Source organism: Chiloscyllium plagiosum, chromosome 27, assembly GCF_004010195.1.
Source record: "Chiloscyllium plagiosum isolate BGI_BamShark_2017 chromosome 27, ASM401019v2, whole genome shotgun sequence".
NCBI lineage: Eukaryota > Metazoa > Chordata > Chondrichthyes > Orectolobiformes > Hemiscylliidae > Chiloscyllium > Chiloscyllium plagiosum.
Window position 1 is genome coordinate 45,490,447 of NC_057736.1, and position 11,667 is coordinate 45,502,113.

Consider the following 11,667-nt stretch of genomic DNA (forward strand, 5'->3'; position numbering starts at 1 on the left):
CAGTTAGGGGTAGGTTCTTCACTCAGCGAGTCGTAAGTTCATGGAATGCCCTGCCAGCAGCAGTGGTGGACTCTCCCTCTTTATGGGCATTTAAGCGGGCATTGGATAGGTATATGGAGGATAGTGGGTTAGTATAGGTTAGGTGGGCTTGGATCGGCGCAACATCGAGGGCCAAAGGGCCTGTACTGCGCTGTATTCTTCTATGTTCTATGTTCTATGTTCATTACCATTGCTGACTTCTCCACTATAAATGTGTATTACCATTGACCAGAAACTGAACTGGACCAGTAGTATAAATACAATGGCTAAAAGAGTAGATCAGAGGCTCGAAACTTTGCAATGACTAACTCACCTCCTTTTCCCCATTCCTGTTCTCCATCTGTAATGTTCAAGTCAGTAGCATCAGGAACATGATGGGATTCTCTCCACTTGCTTGGATGAGTGCAACTCCAACACATTCAAGAAGTTTGAACCATCCAGGACAAAGCAGTCTATTTGACTGGTACCTCATCCACAATTTCAGTCTTTACTCTTGTCATCTCTGATATATAGCAGCAACAGTGTCCACCATCTACATGAAGCACATAGTATTTCATTAAGGCTATTCTGACATAACTTTTCAAACTCTGCCCTCCAACACCTAGCAGAATAAGAGCAGCAGATACATGGGAACACTGCCACTGACAAGTTCCCCTCCAAGCCACTCCACATCCTGACTTAGATCTACAATACCATTATTTCATTGTTGCTGAGTCAAAATCCTCAAACTCCATTCTTAACAGAGAATGCCCCTCCACCCCAAGGACTGCATTGGTTCATTGATGGATACCATCCAGAACTACGTTCACTACCTTCACTATTCACTCCTTCACCAACGATACACAGCCACAGCAATGTGGACTATCTGCAAGATGCACTGGAGCAACATATTAAGGCTTCTTCAACAGCAACCTCCAAATCTACAATCTCTACCAACTAAAAACATAAAAGCAGTAAATGCATAGGACCACCACCACTTGCAAGTTACTTTCCAAGCCACATATCGTCCTGACTCGGAACCTTATCACTGTTCCTTTATCGTCACTGAAACTAAATCCTGGAGCTCCCAGACAGTGCTTGGATGTACCTACATCCCAACAATTGCAGCAGTTTAAGAAATGGCTCACCACTGCTTTGTTCAATAAATGTTGGCTCAGTCATTGACACCCATATCATGTGAATAATTTTTGCAAGAGTCACAGCATGATATTTGTGGCTGTCTTTATGAGTTATTCAGACTAGATAAAGCAAATTAGCAAGGCAGTCTCAAAGATGAGTTTGTAGAATGCTTTTGTGACATTTCTTGACACAATATGTTGTGGAACTACTTACTTCAGATCTAGTATTGCACAATAATTCATGCTTAATTTTGTAGTAAAATATCCTCCAGGAAAACTGTGTAATATCATTTAAGATTGAAGTTTGAGAGCAGCATAGTTCAGTTGTACACGTGAATCAAACACTTAAGCCAGTTTATCTAAGTATCAGGGTAGGGCTGACCAGGGTTGATTGGAAAGTAGACTAAAGGATATTTAGCAAATTAACAGGAGGAGCATTTAAAGAAACAGTTCCAAATGTTCAATTAAATAATTAAAAACTCAACAAGAAAGGTCTATCTGTGGCTTTCTAGAGAAATTAAAGATAGTAATTAGATTAAGCCATATAATGTTGCAAAGTATAATCATAAACCTGAGATTTGTCAGAGTTTTAGAAGAAAGGGTGACCAAAACATTGCTCAAAAGTGATCAAAATAATATGCAAATAAAGTAATCAGGAATATGAAAAACAGATTGTAAGAGCTATTACAGATTTATAAAAGTGAGAGTAGCTAAATCAATATTGATCCCTTTGAGGCAAGATAAATTATAATAAGGAATGAAGAAATAGACTATGAATAGCTATGTTGTGTCTCTTTTCAGAACAGTAACATAAATTTTAGTGAACAACTTAAAATAACTAACATCAGAAGAGAAAAAGTATTTGGGAAACAAAAGAAACTAAAGTCTGATAAATCCCCAGAATCCAGTACTCTGCAGCCTCATGTTCTAAAAGAGATATCTACAAAGATAGGGAATAGAAAAGCAAAATGCTGCAGTTGCTGAAAACCTTAAATAAATACAAAAAATGCTCGAAAAAACTGATCAAAACAGGCAACGTCTGTGGAAGGGGAAACACCGTTAAAGTTCCAGATCAGAACAGAGACAAAAAAAACTGCAGATTCTGGAATCCAAAATAGAACACAGCAAGCCAGGCAGCACCAGGAGGCAGAGAAATCAACACTTCGCGTGTAACCCTTCTTCGCGACTGAAGAAAGGTTACTTCCCTCAGAACAAACATAGTGGACAGAATTTTCAAGGCTTACTCAGAGCCTGACAACAAATGTTCATAAAATGCTGCAATATAATGTTATTGTTAAGCAAATGTTAACAATGCACTTAGGAAATCGATGTATAATCAGACAGAATCAATATGATTTAACCAAAGGGAAATCATGTTTCATTAATTGATTAGAATATCTTGGGAATGTTACTTGTAGGATGGATAAATAGGTATCTGTAAATGCACTTTAATTTGCAAATGATATTGGATAAGTGCCATATAAAAGATTAGTACACAAGATAAAAGCTTACAGAGATGGGAGTAATACATTAACTGGATGGAAGATTGTTTAATCGACATAAACAGAGAGTTGGGACATAATTAAGCATTTCCAATTTGGCAGGATGTAACTATTGCAGTGAAACAGGGATCAATGTTAGGGGGGATGGGAGGCATCAGCTATTTCCGCTCCAAGTTACCACCTTCACATTAATGAGATAAAGACCGAGAGTGATGTACCTAAAACTGTTGATTATGCAAATCTAGGATCCAAAGAACTGTAAAGAGATATAGACATATCAAGAACAATGCTTATATACATACAGAAGTGAACAGCAAGTTGATAATTGGAGAAGTGTAGGTCATTCCCTTTAATAGTGAGAATAGAAAAGCAGAATATGAATTTTCAGAGAGATCTGGGTGTTCTTATATCAGGAACTCAAGAAAATTATCATGATGTTACAGCAAGAGATTCGGTAGGTACATTGCAAGTTAGCCTTTATTTCAAGGGGATTGGAGAAGAGCGGATGCACAAAGTAGAAAACAATACTGTCTAACAGAGAGGGAAAAAAGAAAGCTGGAGTCAAACCACATCTGCTGTATCTCTCTTGGTAGTTTAACGAAACACCATGTATTTATTTACCAATGACAAGTACATCTCTCTGAAAACAACTGTTTTTCATTCACTTACAGCTGTTGGTTGTCTTTGGAAGGAGGCCTCCTTTATGCATTTGTTGGACCAGCAGCAATTATTGTATTGGTAAATTTTACTTTTTAATGCAGCACGTAACATGAACTGTACGATCAGAACAAATGCTAACTGTATATTGATAGCTTTACCTTGATGCATTCAGGAAATCATAGGAATCAGACAAAGAAACTTGCATTTATGTCGACCATATTTTGGAAGCCATGGCAATTTTGCAATTCTATCTCCTTATCTTTATTGGCTGTTAGCTTTTCTGAATTTGTTTGTAATTTATTCATTTATACATCAATGATTATATTTTACTTCAAACACAATTTCTAGCTAATTTTAAACAAATGGCAAAATATTTTTTGTGCTCCAAATTTCCAAGAAAAACCATTATCATGTTCAAGAAGAAGAGGTTACAAATTGCGAATGACTGACGAGCAGTTACTTAGGATGTTTCTGTGTAAAACAACCAAAGAAAATCTTTGTATTTCCATTAGGATCTTTTAAAAGTGGCTGATTTTTAGAATTGATCTGAGGACAAATATTCTGGTCTAGTCAATTCAATTGTAGGTAGTTGATCAATTTCCTATCAACACCATCTTTGAGAACTCTCAAACAGCCACTTATCAAGCTCAGCCTTAATTCCCACAATGTGTTACACACTGAGAATTCTCAGACACACACTAAAATATTTCTCTAATTTATGAACAGTCCAAACCAGGGCTTTTTTAAAAAAAATATATAGTCTACGTGAATGTGCATGTTTGGTTCCTCAGAGAAAACGTAGCTTTCATGATGAAACAGATGTAAAGTTTGCTGATTGATTAAAACTGACTACAAAATTAATTGAGTCCTTGCTAACTCTCTGTTTTCCTGCACAAGGTAAATATGCTCATTGGGATCATAGTATTCAACAAACTCATGTCCCGAGATGGAATTTCAGATAAGTCCAAAAAGCAGAGAGCTGGGTAGGTATTGACATTTTGCTTCTTCTGTAATGAAACAGACTTTGTTTTGTTTAGCCTGCAATTAATTGGATATCATATCTGATATGTCCACTTCATTGGTTAGTTATCCTTTTATATCTAAAATGTTTATTTTCTCTTTTCTAATTCCACTGGTTGAAAATTCCTCAGCATTCAATTGCAACATCTGATTCATTTTAGATGAGATTTCTATTACTGTCCTTCAGAATAATTCATAATGGCTTGACCTTTCTAAGGTTCACTTGTTTCGGGAGGCCTGCATTTTCAGGATGACAATCTCGATTGAGTTCGCATTTGAAACTTTATGGTAGAAAAAATGGGCTGCACTTTCAAGGTAACTGGAAGTTACCACTCACCTTCACCCAGCAGAGAGTAATGCAGATAAATGTTGCCACCAAGACTAATATGCAGACTGCTATGCAGAGTACTGACATGGTAAAATATGACCTCCTGTGAATGATGCATGTTACTGACTTAGAACATGTTATGGAGACTGGAAGTATCAGGCAAGCTAAACTCTCCATGTAGATTATTCATGCAGGAGGCATCAGGCAATGATATTTTAGCAACAAAATAAAATAGAAGAAATATATGTTCACTATTAGTAATTTTTTTTAACTTTTGAAATGATACTGGTAGAAATATTTTCTTGCCTGAGAGGAAGTATAGAGGTAAACCATAACTTCTTCACAGTTTAAATTGAATTAACCAAGCAATATATCCTTTCAAAATTACCAACCATTTTTTTTTTAAAAACACATTCATGTATTGGGTGCTTCATTGGCAGGAATAGCATTTCTTTGTCCATCCCTAATTACATTTTAGAAGAGGTGAACGTTTTTTTGAACTGCTGCAATTGGTGTGGTTTAGCACCCATAGTGCAATTAGGAAGGGAATTTCTAACTTTTGACCCAGCAACAAGGCAATGTAGTTCCAAGTTGGAATGGCATGTGGACAGAAGTTTGCATGTTTGTCTGCTCCTCTTGTTTGTATCGACGGTAGACGTCACAGGTTTTGAAGATACTGTCGAAGAAACCTAAGTGGGTTTCTGCAATGCATCCTGAGATGGTACTCATTGCTACCACTTACAGAAAGATAAATAAGATAGTAATCAGCAGTCTGCTTTGTCCATAGTGTTAAATGATTTGAGTGTTTTGCAGCTGTGACCATCCAGAAAGGTGGAATATGCAACAGCTCCTGACTTGTGTTTTGTAGATAGTGGAAAGACTTAGTGGAGTCAGGACGTATATCCAGATTCTGATATGTTCTTTTGCCCCAGATTTTACATGGACAACCTCCCCACCACCTTCATGATGTTGGTGATGAGGAATTCAATGATGGTTTAAATGTCATTTTTCTGAAGCGATGTTGAATGTCCCTAAAATGTTCATCTACCTGTACCAACACCGTGTATATTCCAAATGATTTCCTCAAGCATTTTCCTTCTGGTGATATCAAAATAATAAGCCTGAATCTGTCTTGACTTTTTCAAAGACAATGACTGCATTAAATTAATTCCAATTTAAGGTAATGACCCAGAATGCAATAACTATTCAAAAAGTCTTCCTCAGCACCTCCTATCCTCCATGAAGACTGGACTATCAATTGCCCAGTTGTTCGATCAATTTTCAAATTCTTAATTCTATTGAAAAAATATAACTCTTCTATGGTAATATTACCAGTTTTATTCTTAATATCATCATTAATGGTTAATGGTTGAACATTAACTTCAAGTGTGTATACTGATGCAAAAACCCATTTATATTTCCACCATACCCTGTAAATTTTTCACAACCTCTTTTTGACCATCCTTCTCCAGTTCATTTCAGTCTTGGACAGTTTTGTGCCTCTTCAAAGAACAAAAAATATCATTTCACATTACTTACACAATTGTTTACAAGACTCTTTTCTATTATTCTTTTAACTGATCTGGATAAGTGTAGTTTGAGGTTACATCTCCTTACAGTGATCAAAGGGATCCTTGTGCCAGCAAATATTTGTTCCATAATAGAACATAGAACAGTACAGCACAGGAATGGGCCCTTTGACCCACGAGGTTGTGCTGAACATAATGCCAAATGAAACTAATCCTATCTGCCTGCCCTTGGTCCATATCCCTCCATTCCTTGCATATTCATGTGCTGAACTAGAAGTCCCTTAAATGCTTTTATTGTATCTGACTCAACCATCACTCCGGCAGTGCGTTCTAGATTCCTTCCACTGTCTGTGTAAAATACTTGCCTCTCTCATCTCATTAAATTAGATTAGATTCCCTACAGTATGGAAACAGGCCATTTGGCCCAATAAGTCTGCACTGGCCCTCCGAAGAGTAACCCACTCAGACCCATTACCCCCACATTTACCCCTGACTAATGCACCTAACATCATGGAAAATTTACCACAGCCAATTCACCTAACCTGCACATCTTTGAATTGTGGGAGGAAACCAGAGCACCTGGAGGAAACCCACGCAGACACAGGGAGAATGTGCAAACTCCACAGTTACCCAAGGCAGGAATCGAACCCAGGTCCCTGGTGCTGTGAGGCAGCAGTGCAAACCACTGTTCCGCCCTCAAACTCCTTTGAACTTTCTCCCTCTCCCCTTAAATTCATGCCCCCCAGCACTGGAGCATCAGGGTATAAAGAAACTTCATGACCTCATATCTCTGGAGTCGAGAGCAAGATGTCAAAATTTGATATTGTGTTGCCGATAATTTGGGCATTATAGATGGCATTTTGGTTCTTGAATAATGTGGGCCAGGACAGATGACATTCTGAATAGGATGTTAGCGTGGGCACAGGAGGCATGCACTGGAATATGCAATCGGCATACTGTTGTGTCAGTCAAGCCCAATGTTCCTTTCATGCCAGTTCTACCAACTGGAACTCAATACTGCAACTTACACATTGCCTTAAATGAACTGAAGCACGTTCACTAGCAAAAAGATCCCCACTACCCTGTCATTGAAAGGAGCTGTTAACTACTTTCAGCTTTATTGTTGATTGATTTCGGTTTGCCATTGCTGAATTTGTCAAAGTCATTGGTTTGTACAGTTAATTAAAATTGCTGAAGTCCACAGGGATTAGTAAAGCAGGTGCTAAAAGACTTTATTCTGACTTCAAGGACCCTGTGCAAAGTGCTTGTACCTGGTAACAGTACATCCTGAATGGACTATAGCATGTCAGAGAAAGTGAGCACAGGTCACACAGAGAAAAGGACAATCTGTTGGAAGAAGTTGGTGGAGGAAGAATTTGAAAACTCTCCGAGAAGTTGGTCACATCTCGTCAGGGTGTTCAGGAAATGTTTTTCATACCTGAACCTCAACAAGAAGCAGTATGTCAGACATTTCTACTTCATTTCAGTTATCCTTATGTAAAAATGCCACATTCTGCAACCACAGCTACAGCTTCAGAGCAGAGTGAGACAGTCATTTCCAGTAACTATGAAAGTAGCCTTGAAGTTTTATGTAGATGATATTTGAAACATCTGTTGCATTAGGGATAGATTGGTATTTGTGAGCACAAGTACAGTGGGCCAAAGGTCACTTTCTGTACTATAAAATATCCAGTGTTTTATGTCTCTTTTCATTCAGAAAGGATGCCCTAATTTTTACAGACCCTACTAGTCTGCGGGTGGAGAGATGGTGGGTTGTAGTTTGTGCATCATGTCAAAGGTAAGAGTGGTGATAGTTGGTCCACTCATTTGTGGTCCACTTCAGGCCTTTAAGTGCCAAACTAATGGTCACTTAAAAGTTTCCTTCCTCTGCAACTGGAATTTTACCCACAGTGGGGAGGTCGACAACTAATGCCCAGGCTCCTTGATGACTGGATAGGGGTTGGCACCTTTTTGTCAAGCCTCCAGTGTCCATTGGAGGCCTTATCCTAAGTATGCTTGCATTTCCCTTCCACCCTGCTTTGTCTACCATGGTGCCCACTGCCCTGACCTCACTGCCTTTAAATGACTGTGAGCCATTTAAAGGCAGTTTGGGAGTAGGCAGGGGCTGCAAGGGCTACAGGGGAAAAGTCAACTTTATGCTGTAGTCATTTTGCCAGTATAGAATTGCTGGTCTATTGTCTAAATATATTGACCACTTTCAAGTAGGATCTTATATTGCTGATGTTTTATCCTTGGGCTTCTGTTTTTATAATGAATTCTTTTCCTGGGATGTGGGTTAGATGGTCAAGGCCAGCATCTGTTGCCCATACACATTTGGTCTTGAATTGAGTTGCTTGCTAATTCATTCCAGAGGTCAGTTAAAAGATAACCACATTGCTATGGATCTGGAGTCACAAATAGGCCAGACTGGCTAATGATGGAAGACTTAAATCCCTAAATAACATATGTGAACCAGATGGGTTTTTACAATAATTGTTGATGTGATATGATATCGATAATTATAGACTAACTTTCAATTCCACATTGTATTAATTGAATTCAAATTTCACTAACTGTTGTGGTGAATTTGAACCGGTACTCTAACAGTATTAGCTTGCGCCTCTTGATTACTAATGGAGTGACATTATCACTATGCCACCGTCTCTATAATAAGTGAGATCTGACTGTTTTGTGGCATGTGAAAACTATATCTAATCCATTATTGGTCTTCAGTACTCCAAAGTCACTGTATTTTAGTCTGAATGAGTAAATCCTTGATCTGATCTCAAAACCAGCTAAGGCTATATGCTGAATTAGCACATCTCTGTCATCAGAATAATATTAATAAAAGTAAAATGCTGCGGATGCTTGAAATATGGAACAAACGCAGAGGAAGCTGGAGAGACTCAATAAGTCTATCAGCATCTGTGGAGAGAGAAACAGAGTTAATGTCTGAGTCTGTTATGACTTCTTCAAAATGATATTAAATTTGGTCACTGTCACGACAAAAATATTTTACAGCAATTGGAATATCGGAGTACGGAGCAGAATCAGATTTATTTGAGCTTGGGAAGTAATCATCAAGTGTAAAATGAATTTAAAAATCCTTTCATTTTAATTTCCGTGTGAGTCAAGGAAAGCAAATTTAAAATGGATATCAGGGATGTGGATAGTTTAAGTGCAAGAGTCTGATAGCTGTTCTTTGCTTTTGGCAGCTGGTTTTTAGTTAAATTATTATTAACAGTTGCAGTGATTAATTGAATACAAAGTGTTCCTCGCATCTGCAAAATTCACAATTCAGACCTACTCTGACAGTTAAAACGACTATGCATTTTTCAAACAGAGAGCTCTGTTAATTAATTGACTCTCCCCTTGTCAGATGTTTGAATGTAAGTAATCATATAATTGTGGGAAAGATCTTCTGCGGTTTTTTTAAAAGAATAAATTATGGAGGTCTAATTAGAGGTTGAACATTATACTATGCCATTGGATGCTGCTCAGGAAAATTGGATAAACTGTTGGACAAGAACTTAGTAGGTACTGATTATCCTGATAAAGTAATACCCATAAAGCTAGTGACGATCAACATCTTAGACAAGTTGTGATTTCTAAATATAGTCTGATATATCAAAATAAACTAACCTCTCTGCCACATTAAAAACACAGTTACAGGCAGAAGTTACCCTTTTGTTATTTTCATTGTATGCACCTGATATTCACCAATTGTGTCGTGATAGTACTTTTGCCATGATAAGGATATGGTGGGCATACTGGACACATTCTCATTGATCACTGAAATGAACATTGTTCTGCCTCAACATAGAAACTAGACATTTTTAAATTGTAGACTTGTCACAAACATGCACCTCCATTAAGACTGACTGAATGGTGTTAAGAAACATAAGAAAGATTTATCTTTACTGCCTTGGGAATCACTGTAGCCGAATGTAAGGCTGTAACTCAAATCACTGCAGGGATCAAACTAGGGATCATTCTAGTTACTACAGCCAACTTAGCCTAAAAAACTGAATTAAGAGCTATGATATCAGGGAGTCCAATAAATCCAGTTAAAAAACAACGATTACCAAGATGATTCTGTGACTAATACATGGTAGTACATATGAAATAACAGTCACAAGCAAGTGTAAGTGATTACCATGTATCTGTTTCAAATATCAACAGGATTTAATTGATACAGAATATTATAAGTAAAAGATACATAGCCCCATGAGAAATGTAGCACGTCAGTGGGGATTAGGTAAGAAGGAATGTGATATATTTCAGAGTGACCTGCTGGGTTGGAGTCCTCTGTATTAAAGAGAAGCAACTGCATTACATCAAAGAGCTTGGCTGAGACAGGCTGAAGTCTTGAAAATTTCAAAAGTTGGTGGATGATTGATAGATGAAGAAGTTCGATGGAGTGAAGTGTGAGGAGATGCATTTTGCTCCAAAGAACATGGACAGTCAATATAAAATAAGAGGTACAATTATAAAGCCAGGGTGCACGGCAGAGGCACTTAGGTGTACATGTGCGCAGATCATTGAAGGTGGTAAGACAAGTGGGAAGAGTAATTTACTAAAGTATGCAATCTTGTGGGCTCTACAGTGTTAACTTTAACAGGGGATACAGTGCAAGAGCAAGGAAGTGATGCTGAATTTCTGGAAGACACTTGTTGGACCTCATTTAGAATATTGTGTACAGTTCTGGTCTCCCCATTATAGGAAAAATGTGAACAATTGGAGAGAGTGAAGAAGAGATTTACAAGAATGGAGATTCCAGAGATGAGAATCTTCAGTTATAAAGATAGATTGGGACTGTTCTCCTTGGAGCGAATACCTTTAAGAGGAGATCTATAGAAGTTTTCAAAATCATGAGGCGGTGGGGGGGATGCTGGATATAAAAGATCGAGAGTAACAATTTCTGTTTGTAGAAGAATCAAGAAGGTGTCAGAATAGATTTAAAGTGATTGCTCAAGAAATAAATATGATGTGAGAAAAACAGTTTCACACACAACGAGTTGGGTGGGTCTGGAATGCACTGTCTGGAAGAGTGACAGAGGTGGGTTCAGTTTAGGCATTCTTGAGGGCATTGGATGATTATTTAAATAGAATTAACATTCTCGGGCATGGGGAAAAGGCAGGAGATTGGCAGTAGGTCATGAAGCTCATTAGGAGAGCCAGTGCAGACATGATGTGCTAAGCGGTCTCCTTGTACACTGTAACACTTCTGTGTTTCTGAGATTTGAATGTGCTAATTCATGGAATTCCCGCATGGCTAATTTCAATGAACAGAAAATACTGTGGTGGAGTGCTTACCCAACTTAGAGTCATAGAGATGTACAGCATGGAAACAGACCCTTCGGTCCAACCTGTCCATGCCAACCAGATATCCCAACCCAATCTAGTCCCACCTGCCAGCACCCAGCCCATATCCCTCCAAACCCTTCCTATTCATATACCCATCCAAATGC

The 11,667-nt window shown here is 38.2% G+C and overlaps 1 protein-coding gene across 7 annotated transcripts in view; it reads left to right on the top strand.

Annotated features, from left to right (window-relative positions):
• Positions 1 to 11,667, top strand: part of LOC122563754 (adhesion G protein-coupled receptor B2-like) — a 776,300-nt gene that overhangs the window by 657,709 nt on the left and 106,924 nt on the right. For all 7 annotated transcript variants that reach the window (XM_043717945.1, XM_043717942.1, XM_043717944.1 and 4 more), the window contains 2 exons: positions 3,331 to 3,397; positions 4,217 to 4,302. In XM_043717945.1, coding sequence (XP_043573880.1) covers positions 3,331 to 3,397; positions 4,217 to 4,302 — 153 coding nt within the window. The remainder of the gene's footprint in view (positions 1 to 3,330; positions 3,398 to 4,216; positions 4,303 to 11,667) is intronic.